General features: G+C 39.9%; 1 protein-coding gene across 2 annotated transcripts in view; it reads right to left on the minus strand.

The window, feature by feature from the left end:
• Positions 1–980: 980 nt before the first annotated feature.
• TBC1D14 (TBC1 domain family member 14) overlaps positions 981–20,131 on the minus strand; it is a 74,768-nt gene continuing 55,617 nt past the window's right edge. For both annotated transcript variants that reach the window (XM_018089046.2, XM_018089053.2), the window contains 4 exons: positions 19,055–19,183; positions 16,026–16,135; positions 5,738–5,996; positions 981–4,266 (listed from right to left, as the gene is read on the minus strand). In XM_018089046.2, the coding sequence (XP_017944535.1) occupies positions 4,201–4,266; positions 5,738–5,996; positions 16,026–16,135; positions 19,055–19,183 (564 nt within the window). In that variant the 3' untranslated portion in view covers positions 981–4,200. The remainder of the gene's footprint in view (positions 4,267–5,737; positions 5,997–16,025; positions 16,136–19,054; positions 19,184–20,131) is intronic.

Genomic DNA, 20,131 nt, shown 5'->3' on the forward strand with positions numbered 1-20,131 from the left:
TAACTTCACACACTGCCTCCAGGACTTTTTTCTCAGCCCTGAGCTGCAATAACCCTCTGCTACCCTAGCCTTCCAAAGCACCCTGAGGATGAAGATCAAAGATTCCTTCATTTTCCTCCTGTAAATACAGGAAGACATTCCATTTGGATGCAGTAGAGACATGTTGCTGGCATGGAGGAAAATAATTCCCTTCAAAGAGACTGGAATTCCTATTGGGAAAACAGGTAAGGAAAAGTAAATCTAGTTTTGAACAGATTTGTGCAACTCCTGTAAAAGATACAACATAAGCCTCTATTGGTATTGGCTTATGGAGAGCAATCCTGATTTTACATCCCAATTCAGCAAATCAAACAGGAAGATACTTCAGCAAAAGGAAGTGGGACATGTGCTCACTGGAGAAACCCGAACCATGGCAGCCAAGGCCTCCTTGTTGCCCAGGTACTGCCTTCTCTCCACTCTTTAATCCATCTTTTATTTGGTGCTTCAGCCTCTTTTCAGTTAAGCAACAGGAAGCCTCTCCACTTCAGGCTCTGAAGTTATGCCTATGTAAGAAGTAAAACAATAACCACCTTAGGCACGAACACGCTTTGTGATTATAAAACCTGCAATAAACCAAGATTTCTTCTTTTCAAAAAAAAAGACAGGATAATGTATTCAGGCATTTCTGAGTTTTGCACATCACAGAAATATATTTACAGCTATTTTTCATAATATATTTATCAACTCTCAGACCTAGTCCAGAGAAAGGTGTACAAAATGGGATTAAAGCATGGGCACCATAAAGTATTAAATCTTCTAACTGTCTCATATAATTTAACAGGTATTTTAACTTGGAAAGCATCAGCAAAAAGTCCTCCACCTGCAATACATAAATGGTCTGAAGTCCTCTTTTTGGACAGACAAAAATTGCTGGAGAAGCTTGTGAAGAAACAGAGAGGTACTGGGATTTTGGGTTCTGAATGACACTGACAACAGGTGACTAAGATAACTTTACATGACTTTATTTAACAAAACCATATATTTACAGTTGAAAAAAGTTTCAGTTTGATACACATATCTAAACAAAACAAACGTGGTAACTACAGAAACCCAATTTAAACATGATGTACAAGGGATGTATCAATAGTTCTCTATATGTCATTCTACTTTTTAAAACATTCAAAAATAACCTGTTACAAGGTACCATTTTTTCCGACTGAAATTGTTTACTAAGTGAAATAATGTTAATGATTGACTGCAGATCAAAGTTGCAAAACTGCTTTATTATAAAGTGCAGATTGTACAGAATCTCAAAGCCGGTTGAAGTTTTCTGGTTTCTCTGATCTGCTGCATGTACAGTGGTACTTCTGTGCATTGCAGCAGCTTTATTTTTCCTTAAACCCATGAAGAAAAGAAAGTTTGCTTGATGGGGACATTTGCTCAATGAAAGAAAATCTCATGCATCTTGTTACAGATACTCTCAAGCACCTGAACAATAAAATTGTCAAATTCTTTAATCCAATTCCCTGAATTCCTTAAGGAAGGTTTCTGTAATAGCTAATTAAGAGATTTGGTATGCTGCAAGACACTTAAAAAGCTCACTGGCAAGTAATTCTATGCCCTTACTACTCATCTCTGGTTTTTATGAAAATTCAAGCATTACCTTCAAATCAAGTTACTGAGAAGTTGAAACAATTGCATGTTTAGGCAGGTGATTATTTTTTTCACATGTATTTTGTCTGAAAACAAACTGTGCAAAGCTCCTTATTGCATTGCTGTTTCTTCATTAAAGAACATACCTTATATACACAAAGAAATCATTTAGAAAATATATACAACTTCTAAGAACAGAAAGATCAAATCACAAAAGCAAAATAATTACATTTGCAAGTAACAAACAGTGCACAAGTGTTGCAGCAGGCCTTTTTCCCCACAGCTGTGCCCACTGTCACTGTTACATTCAACATCTTATTGAGAAGAGAAAAAGAACAGGCTGTCGATGGCTGCCAACATACCTAAGTAGCTGAAAAATGCATTTTTAACCAGACAAATGAGCCACACTTGCAGACTTGTTTCAAAAGGAAATACAAATGTGGTTGCAATGGAAACTTAAATCGCAAAGCCAGTTACAGTACTACCTAAAAATGTATACTTCAAATTCTCTCCGTGTTTAATAAACCGTTTAAAAGCATAGTGCAAATGTTTCGGATGGTAGGCCTCTCGTATCCTTCATGGAAAGGCATATTTATTGTAGCAATAGAAAAAGTAATATTAAAAAACACTTACTGACCTTCCTGCTTTCTACTGCACTTCAAAGCAACATAGCATACAAGTACCAGTCACTGGAGGACCTAAGCTGTACAAATTCTGGGAGAATTAACACATTTCCTATCAACGTCTTAATGTCTATTTTCAGTAAGTGATGACCTAGAAGAAGTCTTGTGGAGCAATTAAGATGACCAACAAAAAATCCACATCCATTACACCAGGTACACGAAGTGAACAGGAAAAGAGGTCAATGAGGTATCAGACTTGCAGGCTGTATTTGCATTACACATCTTTCAAAGTGATTACGAGCCCTCACTTACCAGCAAGTCTTGTTCTCACTCTTCTTAACGTTACAATCAAATTATCCCTCACAGTAACGCTGTCTGTACCAGAAGACAGTATTTTGATTATGTCCCACAGTACTTTACATTAAGTATTGAGTTGAGCAGTGTACAACTATTCTTCTCATTGTTTCATTCAGACTATGCCAAAATAATCAGCATAAATCAGACTGAAGAGCATTGGGAAACTGCTGACCACACAGCTGGAGGATTTAGCAACCCCTGTTTACAGTTAACACAAATATTGCTTAGTTACATTTCCCTTTTCAATGATCATGATTATAAAATAGATTTTATACTACACACTACATGATAAACATTCTTGTAAAGCAGAGGCACTCGTGATTTGCCCTTCAACATTCATCTGGAGGCAGAGGGGATCTGAGATGTGTAAGGGGTTTATGTAACTGTGGTTTGCTGCCGCTGTAATTTCCTCTCATGTATTAGAGGCCAGATAAAACACTTGGAATGACAGCCTGTACTTATCCTGATGGTGTTTGTCTGGTACACTTTCCAATAAACTTCTTTCACTTGTCACTGTATGATTAGCTCCACATAACACTTTTCCCCTGGAGCAGCAGCAGCAGATCCAGGAGATCCCACAGAACCTTTTCTTTCCAGCAGCAGCATTGTGGAACCTGACTGCTCCCCTCACCCTTCCTCCTCAGCTTTGCCAGGGAGCAGAGCTGGGTTTAAAGTAATTATCAAAATTGCTTTTAACCATTTCTCAGTTTATCTGCTCAGCCCACAGTTTTATCAGCGTGACTGGAGACACAGAAACACGCCTCTAGTAGTATGTGACCCTGGCTTTAACCAGAGGAAAGAGAGTACAATTGGGAAATGATGCCAGCTTAATACTAGAACCCTCCAGGTGAGTTTAGAACCTTGTCTGATTAATGGAATTTCCTCCATATGCATCCAGATTTCCAAGGCATCTTGAAGAATAATTGGTTTTGCACTGCTAGTGTGACTTCTCTTCCAAGGTTACTTTCTACTTAACTTTTTCTTATTAAAGAAAGGAATGTAATTCTACGTCTACATGATTTCTTTGGTAAATGGGACCCACAGCCTATAAAATAGAAGCATTTCTAAAGAAATGGTCCTCACATCATTTAACTATAAATTCCAGCACCAGTTATTTAAAATCCAGATCCAGTGACTTTTATAGGTATTGGAAATATATCCTGCCTAAGAATGAAACAGGAGAATAGCTTTTACAGCAACCAACATTGCTGAATGTCCAGTCTTTTAAAACATCACAAGAAAGAAATTTAGAAAAATCTAAACCCTTGATATTATTTTGTTTCACTGCTCTCATCAGAAGTACAGAATGTGTAATGCTCTCCACAGCATATGCTCATACCACTAAAAGTTTAAGGCTAAGCCTAGGTTTAATTTATAAGGGGTTTATCCCCTGATTTCCTTCCTTTTTATTTTTATTTATTTCCTCTTCCTCCTCCTTATTTTTCTTCTCTCCCCTTTAAGGCTATCCTACTACTAAACAAAACTCTGAAATAACACTTTGATTTGCAGGCTCATACATGTCAAACAGTACTCAACAGTTTTGCCACTTTAGCTCTTTTCCTTTGAGTCCCAGGAGGCAAACCCAACGTTAACGTTTGAGTGAAGGGCTTCCTTTTTCCATTTCCCGATTATCTTTCTGCAGAGCAGCCAGTATCTAGACATTTCAAGGAATGAGAGAGAAGAAAAAGATTAGATTTTAAAAATGACTCAATAATTCATTGTCTGAAGAGTTTCCAATTTAATTATGTTATTTAATTATGTATTAATACTATTTTAACTACTAAATGTAATCAAATTTACAGAACCTCTCCACTGACAGAGACCTCTGCCATAAGCCCTTGTGGCGTGGTAGATAGAAATGGATTTAACAAAGGTTTAAAGTCCACTTTTGAAGCCTGTTATTTGGGGTACTTGGCAGAACAGGACCCCTATCTCTCCTTCCCTGCAAGGGAAGCAGCAGTAGGCTGAGAATTTATTTGGAATGCAATCCTCACACACACATGACACATTTAAAGAAGGTGAAGGAGGTCAACTGAATGAGGAATGAGACTGGGAGGACACTTGCAGAGACTGGCTGAAAAATGTTCTGGAGGAAAGAAACAAAGCTGGATCTGTGCTTATGACTTAGGACCAAGGCCAGAGGTCAAATGCCAACTACTCTGTGAGGAAGGTGGTGTCAGGGAGGACACGCTGCCCCTGTGCTGCTCTGGGGTGGGCAGTGCAGGCTGTGCTCCCTCTCACACACCACATAAGGCTCAGAGGGCTACAAGCTACTCCTGCTGTGAAGGTGAGAAATCCTCACCTCAAAGAGCAAGCTGGCAAGCCCCAGCACCTACAGGCAGATTTCTACCCTAGGAAAGGACCAGAAACACCCAGTTGCAGCCAAATTGCCCCAACCACTACATTTAACATCATCTTTCTGTTTCACTGCAAAAAGATAACTGGGTAGGATGGGCAGAGCTCTGTTACAGAACGACTAGTGAAGTGGGCTGTATTACTGCTTTGAACAAAGAAAAAACAAAAATAAAAAAGGGGGGTTTCACTCTCCAGCATGAATGGCTCTTACAGCCACTTAACCATTTCCACATTCAGATGACATATCCTTTTTCTTTAAACTGGAATTTAGCTGAAATTACAGTGATGAGACTGTTTCTGAAATCACATGACAAATCTCAGTAAAGAAGTCAGAGATGCAATCACTTTTGTACAGCCCTAAATCAGGCAGAAGAGATCCTCAAGAAAATTAAGATGACAACTGTATGATAATGTGTCCTGATAAATTGTCATCATCTCCCAAAGAGTGAATTTCTGCTTACAAATATCAACTTGTAATGTTGCCAGCAGCCTTTGTAATTGATAAATTTTAAAAGCTGTGTGACACTTTATCAATTGCACTCAACATTTCAATTTTGAATGTTGGCTGAGCTCTCCCTTTCCAGAGGAGAGTAAGCTCAGGGAATCCACTCACCTCAACCTATGCTAAAAGCACGGAGTGAGCTACACGGTCCCACCTACCTCTAAAATGAAACACTAGCTCTGCTAAAACATTCTTCCAGATGTTGCCAAACCCCATTTTCATGAGTACAGTACAATCATCAGTTATCAAATATTGACATCCTCTTTACCTGAGCCCATTTTTTGTTTCTACTTTGCATCTGAATGGCAGCAATAGATGTGAAGAACTCTTCTGAAGGCAAGTCCTCAGGTAGCTTTGTTAAAAACTGGGCTATATGAATGAAGTCCATTTTAGTCAAAATATCTTCAAAAAGTTTTAATATTCCCAGCGCTGTACGGAATAAGAACTCTTCTCCATCACGGCAGAACACATCCCAGACACGACATGCCAAGTCTAGTGGCAAAGATTTGCTGTACAATGTGAATATCCTGAAAAATGGAACAAAATTTTCAGAGTTACTGGACAAGAAAAATGTCTTGGTTAGTCGCAGAAGGACACAGACAGACCACCAGTAAGTTTGAGGCTTCTCAAATATTTATAACTGAATATGCCTTCCTGGTTTTCAGAAGTACTTCTCTTAGTTGCAGCATACCAACCCACAAAACAATATCAAATTGTACAACCAGTAAGGCATCTTGCTATCAGCCTGGGTCTCCAAGTTTGATTTTCTTGGATCACACCAAGGACACAACATATACGGTTTTACGATGGGCATGCACTGATCACAGGTATAATCAAAGGCCTATTTAATCATCAATTCAGAGTTGAGGATTGATGAAGTTTCAGCTGTGAAAATACAAAAAGATGAACCTTAAGACAAACTGCAAAGGGAATTTTGTGGATCAGATAAAAGAGATGTGTAAAATAAACTCTTGTGGTCTAGGCTTGATTGACTGGTAAAATAATAACAGCATAACTTTTGGAGGAAAGATCAGCTTAACCTCTCACAAGCTGAGAGAAACAGCAGGATGTTCAGAGAGAGCTGTGATAAGATGGTGGCTCAGTGTGGCTGAAGGGGTGTGATCCCCAAGGAAAAAGGGTAATGGCAGAAGCAAGAATCTCCTCCCAGTTGCTAAAACTGTATTTTCATTAACTACCAAGAGCACATTTCTTCCTTCACCAAAATGCTGACAGCCTTGCAGGCAGGAACACGAAGCTGCTCCCCCTCTCTCTCTCTATCCAACACTGGCTACACAGCAGAGCACAAGCTCTCATTGCCACCAACAGTGACCCAACAGCAAGTGATGAGAACTGAGTTTCCTGGAATCACTTTACAGTATATAAGGGAAAAGAATTACAGGGTTTTTTTCCTTCAGTAATCAGAGAGAACCTTTCTCCCCAAATGCACTGACAAAAAATCTCTGTCAAACTGCAAAGAATTCTCTCCCCGGCAGAGGTCAGCAAAGGCTCAGATTTAAATCAAACCTTTCCATGGCTTTTCACAAAAAAGTCCCTTTCAAGTATGTTGAATCGAACAGCAGCTATCCTGTGTTGGACTATCCTCTATCCCCTCCAAGTTTTTCATTTAAGAAACTCGGATTTACATTAAAAAATAAAACTGAACAGATACATACACACACATATATAGGTATGGAACATGAATTAATGTATTTTCACAGGAAATCCTAATAATCAAAGGTTTTCTGCAGTATCTGCTTTTTACCATGTAAGATTATTTGAATGACGCATCATCAAGTATCCGGCTTCTGTATAAATCAGCACATGACAGAAAAAAGGGAAAATATATTCATTTTAGAAACATCAAGACAAAACTAACATTTGCACAAGCTCAGGTGACAAGTGAATTGCAGGTTTATGATCCTTAGGATTTTACTTTTTTAAATTTTTTTCATTTCATTGCAATCTTTTTATAACAAGTGGAAATAATTTAAATTCTGTTCTCCAAAGAGCTAAATTAGAACTATAAAAATAAATAAACAAGAGTCTGGGATGAAAAAAAAAACACAAAATTGCTCATGTATGTATTTTACACACATACACAAATGCAAAAGAACAGCACAATACAAGCTCTTTCTTTGGGTTCCTGGCTGATGGTGCACTGCAGACTTTATAATCTTTCAATATTTTTGTACAGCCACACGCCATGTAAAACTGTCTTGCTACAGAATACCTACACAGCACAGTTAAGACTTGTGTCTGTACACACACATGCACAGGAAACAGCAACAGCTTTTCAATTTAAAAGGAACGGTGTAATAGGAAGCAATTCAACTGAGTCCTTTCCTGGTCACCAAGCAGCAGGCAAACACCCAGCCAGAAATGAGTCCTGGTTAAAGTAACAATGCCAATTTTTTGGAACTGCTTTTATTCTCAAAAGGTATTATTCTGTCATGATTCAGACCTAACCTGAATAACCCTTGTGTATTAAATCTCCAACTATGTGGGAAATTAACTGTCAGAAGAAAGAACTATTTATTAGAACACTACTTTTGTATGAGAAGATTTGCTCACATCAAAAAAGCTGTCACATCAAAATAAGGTATTTGCCACTGAGCTCTTCATAATTTGTAAGGAAGGGCCATTTGCAGGAACTTCACAAGGCAATTAACTTTCATTAATCCTTGGATGGAATTGAGGCATCAAGCCCTAAGAACAGAGACTAGGCCCCCTAGAACAAGCAAAGAAACATCAGTAGGAATCACTGCTAAGAATGGATACAGCACTTGCTCCCTTCAAAGATTTCCCATTAAAAGACGTTTTTTATTAGACATCTGAGCTACTGGTCCGAAACCCAGCTGAAACTATCACAGCAATAAAGCAGCTGCCTGACTGAACCAGTTAGAGCAGTGGCTCTCAGCAGCACTGGCACACTCCCTGCACATGATCTGCTCCCTCTGTACTGTGGATGATTTTCTGTCTACAGGTCTCTTCCAACCACTGTAAGTCCCAGGTGCAGACAGCACAGCCAACTCACACAGAGGTGTCAGGGTCACAGGAGCACAGGTGCAGTCTACTGGCCTCTCTGTTTGGAAGAGGGAAAAAAGTATCAGAAGCTCCTGTTCCTCCCCAGATCTGCTTATGATGAAAGTGTTCTTTGAGGTAGATGCATGAAGTCCTGGCTGGTTTGCTGCTCACAGGAAAAGCAACAACATAATGTTACCAAGAAAGCAAAGCACGGCTACCATGATAATCACAGGCTCTGTGCTTTCATTCCTTTGTTCTTTCTTCCATCCTACCCTTTTTTCTTTTTCTTTTCTGCTTAAAAACTCTTCATAAGATATTGTTACCAAGAGCAATGCAGACAGGTATCCCATATTTCAGATTGGCAAGTCACGCACAACACTGATGCAAATCAGATCTTGTGTATTTCTTGCACTACACATTGTTTTCTCAGGTCTGTAAATTTTAAAATCGTTACAGTTTAAAAAAAAAAAAAGTGGAAGTATTTACTTTGTTCCTGACAAGGAAAAAAAAAAAGAAGTAAATATTGTGTAATATAAAATACTGACTGCAACAGAGCAACTTCTTAGCACTCAGCAAAGTGGATTGCATTGTAAAACGTATCAATCTAAGATAAATACTGTGCATGTTTCTAAGCAATTTCCAACCAGTCAGAAGCAACCAAAAAGCCTTGCTTGTTCACCTTGCAATATTTCTCTTGATTCCACCCCAAACTGCAGTGACATAAGGATAAGCACACTGTAAACTGGACTGAAGACTGGGATCTTCTGGAGACTGGTAACAATTCCAATTCAAAAAATCAGGATGTCCCCAAAAAACTTTAGACAGAATTACAGTCCATTTTTTTCTTTGATGAGGAGGCATGCACTTAAAATATCATCCTAAGTGGCATTTTTTGGCAGCAGTGTGGACTATGCTTTTCTTAAAGTAACACAGAGCAAGCTTATAAATATTTTACTGGAAGCACCCATTGAAAATGGCCACACAAAGTGGCTTGGACCTTTATCATAACAAGCACATGGTGTCAATAGAAAGTTCATGTTCACAGAGCACAATCACAGTCCATGTAATACCACAGAATCACTGATCAATCCATCAGTACAAACACAGCCTTTGGCTATAATTATTGCCAAAATCATTTTTCTGAGTAGGGATAAAGAGGTGTTTGTACAGCAGCAGCAGGCCATAAATAGACAGCATGTGTCCTTGGCAGATCCACATTATGCTCTGCTCACAAGAGCCTGCAGAACATCAGCTGACAGAGCGAGAGGCCAAAACTGGGCTTTTCAGACACACTATTTCCCTCTGTTCTCTGTGAACCTGACTGCACATTGCTATTGCTCTTTACAGCTCTTTCACACCTGATCCCCTTTATATTCTCAAAAAAAAGTCAAAACCTGTATAGCCTTTGAATTCTTTCTGTGAGATTTATCGTCAGAGTTTGGGTTTGAAGCACATGGGTCCTTTTGTAAAAAAGATAGCTTACTTGTGGCAGGTACCCTCTGATAATCATGCCACTGTACCTTTTAATAAAGCTACTCAGTCCTTGGAGTTTTCCCATCATGGAAGGCAGTGGGGGAACTAAACTGGCAGGGGGGCTCCCCTTCCTAAATCCTCTACCCAAGAAGGCCCAGAGCAGCAGTGCATCACCTGCACAGCTGGGCCCACGCACAGCATTTCTTTTCCTTAGAACACATCCCTTCAAAAATTATTTAAGCACACCAATTTTACTGCCATTCCCTGCAGCACTGGTTACAGGAAGAAGCACAAAGGAGACTAGTTGATTCCACTGTAATTGTGGCAAGAACAGGAGGGTTTCCCAGCAACTGATCTGTGCAGTACTTGCTCCTAGAGCCCTCCCAGAGCTGGCACCAGCTGAGCTTTGCTGCACACATGCCTGCACAGTAACCACACCAGTCACAGGAATAGCAGCAGGCATCCCTCTGGGGCTCAGAACAAATGCTCATTTAAATAAAAGTAATGCTGTTAGAGGAAGGCTGTTTCACAAAGATTCCTACCTACAAGCAAAAGGTCTGCCTACTCAATGTGACACTGTACCTTATTCTTCCCTGACTTTAAACTCCAGCCACACTCAGTGGTGATTAAAAAAAAAAAAATCTAAATCTGCTTCCTACAGGATCAAAGTATTTTGAAGTATAAAGTATGCATGTGTATGCACACACACATATACATCACTTACACACATATAGACGTATATATTTAAATGAGATATGCAAGTTTTACATAGATAAATACAACCTGCTCTGCCTAACAAAATTAAGGACAGAGTGGTACAAGCTGTCTAGCTCAAGACAAGTGTAAAAAAAGTTTAATACAAGATTGGGCAGGTCCATCTGGAACAGCCTACATCCCTGTGCAAGATCACAGTGTTGTGACTCTCTAGGGACAGGAGTAACACAGTAAATTGTCCTTGGAATTAAAATAAACAGCTTGAATATGGATGCAGGTAATCAGCAAGAAATGCTAAGGGTTGTCAGTCCACTGATACAAAGACTTTGAGAAGTGCCATCCACAGTCACTCCTGACTGAAGTTTCTTTCAAGTGCTCTTAACAACACCCACAGAGGGAACAAAAAGGGGACCTGATGTGCTTCAACACATCAACAACACTTCAACACAGACTTCATCAGTTCAGTTCTTTGCTCACAAGTCTGTAATTTTTTCTTCTTTTGGTGGTTTTTGTTTTGTTTTTGGGGTTGGGTTTTTTTACCCTATATATGTGCTAAGAGAGAACAACTGATCACATAAAGGTTTGCTCAAGAAAAGACAATAGTCTATCTACTGAAACTGCTGAAAGGAACATAAACTTTCAACCTTTTGTCAAAAGAGTCTGTTTTTCTACAACTCTGATTTCTGCTGTTGTTCCTTATATATGTTTCTCCTCATATGGCTTCCCCTCAAGGCCCTTCACCATCTTTGTTGCCCCCTCCTTTGGACACTCTCTAATGGCTTAATATCTTTCTTATTTTGTGGTGCCCAAAACTGCCACAATATTCAAGGTGAGGCCACCCCAGTGCAGAGCAGAGTGGGACAATCCCCTCCCTCGACCAGCTGACGACGCTTTGCCAGCACACAGTTGGCCCTCCTGGCTGCCAGGCCACTGCTGACTCATATTCAATTTGTGATTGACCAGGACATCCAGGTCCCTTTCCTGACACTGCTTTCCAGCATCTCATTCCCCATGTCTGTACTGGGTTGGCCCATCCCAGGTGCAGTATCTGGCACTTTCCCTTGTTGAACTTCCTATGGTTGGTGATTGCTCAGTCCTCTCATTTGTCGAGGTCTCTCTGTGGGGCCTCCCTGCCTTCCAGGAAGTCAGCAGATTTTCCACTTTAGTGCCATCTGTGAACTTGCTTCATATCCCTTCTAGTCCTGCATCCAAGTCATTCACGACAATGTTGAAAAGCACAGGGCCCAAGATGGAGCCCTGTGGAACCCCACTGTGATGTTACCCCATTCACTATTACTCTCTGTGCTTGACCCGTGAGCCAACTGCTCACCCAGCCCATGATGTGTTTATTCATTTTGTTCAGAAGGATCCTGTAAGAGAGGGTATCGAAAGCTTTACTGAAATCTAAAAACATTACATCATCTAGGAGGGTACCTGGGTCATAACAGGAAATTAAGCTGGTGAAGCAGGACTTATGCTTTGTGAACCTGTGCTGGCTGTGACCAACGACTGCATTGTCCTTCAGGTGTTTTTCAGTATCTCCCAGAATAATCCTCTCCATAATTTGACCAGTTGCTGTAGTGAGAATGACAGGCTGGTAGTTTCCCCTTGTGCCTGTCTTGAAAACTGGGACAGCGGTTAGCCAGCTTCCAGGCAACTGGGACCTCTCCAGATTCCCAAGATCATTCAAAAATCATTGAGAGAGGCCTCACAGTGACATCAGCCAGTTCTTTTGAGTACTCTTGGATGAATCCCATCAGGCCCCACAGACCATCCAGCTGGAGCAGCAAGTCCCACAGAAGCTCAGGGTCAAATGGGAGTTTATCATTCTCACGGCCATGGTCTTCCAGCTCAGGGCTCCCCAAAACCCATTACTGGTGCTGAAGCCCAAAGCCAAGGCATTAAACACCTCTGCCTTGTCTATGTCCTGTTTGGGAAATGTCCACCCCCATCAAGTAACAGGCCAATGTTATTTCTGGACTGCCTTTTGCTATTGACATTATTACCCATTAAAAATACAATAACCTGGTGATTTCAATGTTGTTTATCCAGTTACTCTCCCACATGTTTACAGTCATCTTATTCTGATATCCCTTTTATTCAATTGCTTCCTCCACACACTGGCTTTTCACAACATTGTCTGAGGCAATACAATTTCAACACCTTTTCTCTTATCACTGAACACACCAGCCTCTGCTCTCTTTCTTCCCTTCTATCTTATCCTAGTATTTTTTCCATACTCTGGGCATAGATCTAGTTCAGTTTAATATTCTCAGCCTTCAGTCAAAAAATACTTCTAGTGGTATTTCTCCCATTAAATGTTGGGAGAAATGAGCCTGTACATTACACACCCTCTCATTGCCCTACTCATAGTGCATTAATATTTAATCCCAGTGTAAAAGCCAAGTCACACAAAACCCATGGTACACCACCCTCTGTACAAAAGGCACATGCAAATTAAGGAACTCAAGCAAAGGCAGCAGGAAGCCTGTAGGGATAAACAAGGACCTCCTGACAAAACTCAGATATAAAGAGGAAGCATAAAAGAGGCTGAAGGAAGAGCAGGTGACCCTGGAGAAATGCAGAGACATTGCCTGAGTATACAGAGAAGGGGCTAGGAAATAAAAAGCCCATTTGTAGTTGAATCCAGCAATGGATGTTAACAACAAGAAGGATTTTCCTGCACCAGCAGGTAAAAAGATCAAGGAAAACACAAGCCCACTGCTGAAAAGGGCAAGGAACCTGGTGACAAAGGTCATTCAGAAGGCTGTTGTACTCACTGCCTTCACTGAGACTTGCCTTCAGGAAGCCCAGGTCCTCCAGACCAGCGGGAAAGCCAAGTGCAAGGAAACTCTACCCTAGCTGGAGGAGGATCACATTAGGGAATATTTAAACAAATGGGGGATATACAAGTATGTGGGGAAACTGTCTGGTGTCATTGTGAGGCCACTCTCTATCTTTGAAAGACCCCAGTTATCAGGACAGGTTCCTCAGGACTTGAAGGAAACAAAGGTCACTCCTACATTCAAGAGGCAGGATCCAGCAAACTACAGGCTGGTTGGTTTCATTCCCATCCCTGAGAAAGCAACAGAAGAAAAAGTCCTGGAGATCATTTCAAAAATATGATGGTCAAAAAGGTGATTGGGAGAAGCCAATATGGATTTATCAAGGCAAAATCATGCCTGATCAAACTTCATTGTGTTATTCAACGATATGACTGGCTTGGTGGAAGAGGGGAAAGCAATGGAGGTTGTGTATCTGGATGTTAGCAAGGTTTTCAATGCTGTATCCCATAAAATCCTTGATGATAAACTGATGAAGTATGGATTAGATAAATGGACAGTGAGGTGGACTGAAAACCAGGTGGCACTGCCAAGCTCAGAAGGTTGTCATTAGTGGCATGAAGTATAGCTTCAAGTCAATTCACTGGCAGTGTACTCCAGGGTTTGATATTCATCCAACACTTTTAAATGTCTTCATTAAGGACCCAGATGATGGGTCAGACCATACCCTCAGCACATCTGCAGGTGATAAAAACTGGGAGGGGTGGCTGATACACCACTGCAACCTGGAGACACTGCAGAAGTGAGCCATCATGAATTCCATGACATCCTGCAAAGGGAAATGCCAAGTCCTGCACCTGGGTAGGAAATAAGCCCAGGTAGGTACCAGTACATTTGGGAAACCAAGTTGCTGTAAAGCAGCTTTGCAGAAAAGGACATGGAGGTCCTGATGGACACCACACTGAATTTAAGCCAGCAACTGCAGCAAAGACCACCACAAATCCTGGGCTGCAGCAGGAGCAGCACTGCCAGCATGCCACAGCAGCTCACCCACCTACTCAGCACTGGGCTTCTCAGTACAAGAGAGCCATGGATATACTGGAGCAAGTCCAGCTCACCATGAATGTGACTAAAGGCTTGGGGCACCTGATACACAGGGAGAGGCTGAGCAGGCTGGTACTCTTCAGCTGGGAGAAGAGATGGCTCAGACCTAAGTCTAAAAACACTTGGTAAGAGGATGTAAAGAAGACAGAGCCAGACTCTTCCCCGTTGTATCCAGTGAAAGGATGAGAGCCAATAAGCACAAAATGAAATACAGGAAATTCCATTTAAACCTAAGAAAATAAAAAGCTTGTTGACTGTAAGGGTGGCTGAACACTGGAACAGACTGAAGAGACTGTGGAATCTCCTTCCTTGGAGATATTCAAGACCCAGCTGGACAAGGTCCCAAGCAGCCTGCTCTAGCTTTGAGCAGGGGTTTAGACTAGATGATCTCCAGAGGACTGTTCCAATGCCCCAGCAATTCTATGATTATTTGAAAAGTCATGTATTCAAACTCTGAGCTGTTGGATTGGACTGATTTACTTTACATCTATTTCTAACAGATGAGCAACGTGTTCAGTGCTACCAACTAGATCTTAAAGATCAGGATACTGCCAGTGTGGTTCAGCTAGAACTGCATTAACAGCACAAATGTTTTCCAAAACAAACTTATTAATCTCAGAGGAAAAAAAAAAGCTGTTACCACTGGGCTCTTAATTCTTTTACTGAAGGTATTCATCAGATACCCAAGAACAGAAAAATTTGTCAACAATTTAAGGGCAAACCAATTTTTCACAAAAAAAGCTTTCATGTAATCCCAAAATTAACAACAAAGTCTTGCTGAAAAGAGACATTTTAACTGCCCCAAACCAAAGTTTGGTAGGCACAAATGCAAACGTTCAGTTTGGAGTGCCTAATACCACAGTGAAATTTGGCAGAAGTGCAATTAAGATCCTTGTCTTTTTTCCTCTCTAAGGAAAAAGGTTCTGAGTATACTAGAACTAAAAGGGAAAGCAGTTAAAACTTATAAAAAGACTGTAATTGCTTGTCTGCTAAGTGGAATAGCTTTTCTGTGGTTTTATGGCATATGGACAAATGTTTTAACTACGCTTTTCCTGTTCTGTGCAGGACAAACTGTACATTTCAAATGCAAGACTAGCAATACTTTCTGAATACACAACCCTGGTACACACCAGCACATGCAATAGAAAGACTAACAGATTTTCTCACAAGATATTCCAAACAGGCACTAAATATGGATAAACACTGCTATACAGCAGTATTTCCAGATAAGCTTCCAACTCAACATAAGTACAATAATAAAGGTTAGACAGATGTTAAACATCACAGAAGTATGTGGGAATGATTTGGATTGACAACTCAAGTACTGAACAAAAAAAATAATGCCTTTATCTTGAAAGAACATTAAGCCAGGTAAGAACATCCCAATTTCTGTCATGAATACTGACACGGAGCTATATGTTAGTATGCACATTAGTAATTACACTTTCAATGCCTTACCAATCAATTAGATAGATGTCTGGAGTTAAGTTATTTTTTTTGAAGTGAGCAAATAACTTTGGCAGATTTTCTTCAAAGAATACCTCAAATGCGGCAAAGTAAGTCAACATCTGGGAAAATACAATGGGGAGAAAAAAAGCAGTTAGCTGTGTTATTAACAGGCTTAAATGCATTATCTGTTGTTGGATTAATGCTCTTTAAAATAGGATCAGATGAACTACATGATACTGTAAAGAGCTAGACATTTACATAAAAGACAGCATCTATAAGCATGAAAAGTTTAAGATCCACTCTGTATACCATTCTCATACTAAACAATATAGTGATTGGTTTGGGTGTTGACCAGCTTCCTTTGGAAAGAAAAATACCAGCAGGAGACAAGTTTTCTGCAGATTTCTTAAAATAAATATAACAGTGTTTTTTTTATGCTTGTGGCAGTAATTTAATATTATACTGAACAAAATCCGAGACCCAATGGAACATAATGAAATACAAAACTAAAATAATGTTGATACTCCACAGCAACAGGGAAGAGTCCAGTAGATTCCAGTCATAAATCGTATTCTAACATCAAAGCTATTTTAATATTCTAATCATATTCTAATACCAACGTAATACCATACATTTTAAAATTAGATAATAATTTATACTGCAAAGAGGAAGAGATGAAGTTCACACAGAAAACTCAAAGACTGGGACAAAACACCTGTGCAAGAGAAACAGATTGTAACTCTGTCTGACATCATAACCCCCAGATCTGCACTGCTTTTAACACAAAGACTTTTATGCTATTTTAAAATTCGAGTATTTAGTAAAATTCCATAACAGATGGCACAGAAAAAAACAAATCTTCCAATTCAACTAGGGTTAAAAACAAAAGGTTATTTAGCCACCCCTCCTTAATACTATAGAGAGAAAAGTTAGGCAAAGTCCTTGAATGATGCAGTAACTACAGTATCCCAATAAAAGCAATAAGGAAAGGCTGTGATATCCTCAAAGTATGAGTTGCAGCAGCATACTTCTCCCCAGAATACCATGGCAGTAAAGGGAAAAGAGAATCCCTTTGGAGACTCTTGTCTGAAATCCTGACAGATTTATGTCCTGGGGTTTTTTTTCCCAGTTTTTTTAATTGTCCTCATAGAAATTTTTCCCATTTCCTCTAAATGAAGCAACAGATGGCAGACTACCTTCATTAACATGGCAAATAAAAAACTGAGCCTGGTAGTCAGTATGAGTATAGGGCTTTAAGCCAATCAGAGATGGGTGTATGCTACAGAAATAACCAAAATTACATAAAATCTCTGAACCATCAGTTACTGAGAAACAGCTTCATGTCAAACATGACAGCAGAAATCCAGGAACCCACTTAGAGAACTGTGCACCTGAAACAGCTTCCCAGTGGGGATTTTTAAATGCATGAAATCCAAACACCCATGAGATCTGTGAGTATAAACAAGGAAGCAGGTAATGCATCAGGAAGTTCTGCTTTCACAGTGACCTGCTAACATGCTGGCACCACTGTGAGACAGTTCCACTGGAGCTCTTCCTTTCAGAAGCATTTTAGAGATGGGACCTTACACATAAGTGCTACAATCACATCTGCTGATAGGAATGTGGGCAGTAGTACAGGTATCTGTATGATCAAATCAACAGTCAACATGACATTTATTCAGTGTTAATTGAAAAATAATGTCATTTAATGAAACTAACCAAAAAAAGAAGTCAAGTTAAATTGGTATAAATTACTACAATTTACATAACTAACTTACACCGGTTTCATTTTTTCATTTATTATACAACAAATCAGCATTTGTTTATTAAGCTGTAAAACTGACACAAAAAGATGAGTGTAGACAGCAGGTCACTATACTAACAGGAAGCCAAAACTGTCTCACTTTAGTGTCACTACTCCCTTTCAAATGTTAGGTACAACATTTTCCTTGGGATGTTAAATCATGGCTTTTGCTTTCATGATATATTAATAATATCTGTCACCATCTCTACCCTTCTGTAAGCACACATTTATCATGTAGTCTCTGTTTGGACAGGCTAATAGAACTAAACAGCACTATCCAAGAGCACACCAAACCCCAATTCTCTCAGCTAAAAAAAAATATTTATCTTATTCTATTCAATTCAAGTCCAAAATCAACTTCCCAAGAACCACATTTACACAGTGAATGCATGAGCATGTCCTCTTCTTACACGTGCTATAATGGAGATAGCTGATACTGCCACTAGTGCTGTCTGCACTGCTTTTCCAGCAGGAAATACTGATAGGATCTCTAGTGTCCTACTGTTTAAGTAATGAAAGTTACTACTGTTGATGTTATGCATTCCCTTGCTTTATTTCTCCCACTTGAACTCTTGAGAAGCAGATCCTATTTCATAGCATTAAAAGGTGAGAAAGAAATAAAGAATGCCATATATTTGACATAAAAACACCTTTAAAGTAAAATAGAGATGTGTCTTATTTTGCTGTAACAGACCAGTAGCTCAGTGTACATGCCAACATAGAATTTTAGATGCTCCAGAGAGAAACAGGCAGTCAGCTCCCACTGAACACTGGAAGGGTCTATTCCTCTGAAAAGAAGCCTGATGGACTCAAACACAGCTGCTACAGTAAGATATGGGAAACCTGGTTCTCCTTGCAACAGTCTGTTTTTAGCAACCCACTAGACTATAATAAAAAGCACCTTCAAGACACTTCCGACACTAAGGTGTTTTCAGCTTCCAATTGCTGGAATAATATTCTCATAAATATTCTCTGAGCATCATAAAATAGCTGCTCAAAAATTTCATTCACCTGCCTATTGAAAAAGGTAAATGGGGTGATCTTTGGTTTAGTCTGAGTTTTTTGAGGGAGTCTGCATGTGTGTGTTGGGGTTTCTTAGTTTATCAAGCATGTTGCTTTAAAATAAGTTCTGACTTATTTTCCAAGCTACTGATCCAATCATTTTTTATTTCTTTTTAAACTTTCCCTACACATTATCCACAACACATCAATTACAGTTTTCTTGCATACTCACAAGGCCATGGTCCACACGGAAAAACGCCATCTGACAGGGTTTATTTAAAAGGTTAGAAAAAGCAATGAAGGCATCTGCAGTATCCAAGTTCAAGATCAATACTGCTGCTATGAATGACATGCCCTGTACCTGAAGAAAGGAGAAGTGTTACCATTCAGCAATGACTGTATTCTTCCAAGACTTCTTCATTTTGCCCTCCTGATCAGTAGTGTTTAATGCACTCACTGAGCTGCTGAATTTTGAGAAACATTCATAAAAGCAGGATTTTTTTAACCCACGTGACCTTTGGTATGACACATTCAGAGCATGGAAGCTAACAATCCCCATGATGCCTTCTTTCAAAGTATCCAAGTAAAACTTGTAAGACAGGTTAGGATGACAGCGCTTTCAGAGACAAAGAATAAAGATTTTTTTTTTAAGAATAAGGTGTTTCTAAGTAATCCCTCTTCTCCTAGGGATGGGTCACATACAGCCTTATTTGTGGAAAGCTGGACTTGGACCCTAGAGACAAAGCCTGTACTTTCCTTTATCCATCAATTACCTGCAGTTACAGACAACTGCAGTGACTCATTTGACAAACAATACTGTTTTAAGATTTAAACTCTTGTTTCATTTACCATAAGCTCATGACATTGTTCTCGTTTTCTACAAAGCCTGTTATGGAATCCAGGCAAAGCTCTCTCACTCTGAGGGTGCAGTGCTGCCATTGCAGAGTCACATGGACTAAGGTGTGACAGCCATTCCTGCAAACCTGAGGAACCAGCTCCTTTCCAACACAACAGGTTGTTGCTGCCCCAAAGGAAGCACATCAGCTGACCTGCCCTTTGTTTCCTTTCCTGGCAGTCATGTTCAGCAGCTCTTGCCAAGCATTACATGCTACTTACAAAATAGAAACATCACCTTTCTACATCTGCCTTGCCTAAAACACTGCTCCTGAACAAAGAACAAGCCTCCATACATAAGCCTGCTCTGGGAAAAGAGACTAAACGAAGCATCTGAAATCCACTCAGTGCTCTCATAATCACTACTTCAAACACTATGAGGGAGCTCATGCAGCTTCAATGGGCATTGCTTTAG

This window comes from Manacus vitellinus, unplaced genomic scaffold (genome assembly GCF_001715985.3).
Source record: "Manacus vitellinus isolate BGI_N305 unplaced genomic scaffold, ASM171598v3 scaffold_0_pilon, whole genome shotgun sequence".
Lineage (NCBI taxonomy): Eukaryota > Metazoa > Chordata > Aves > Passeriformes > Pipridae > Manacus > Manacus vitellinus.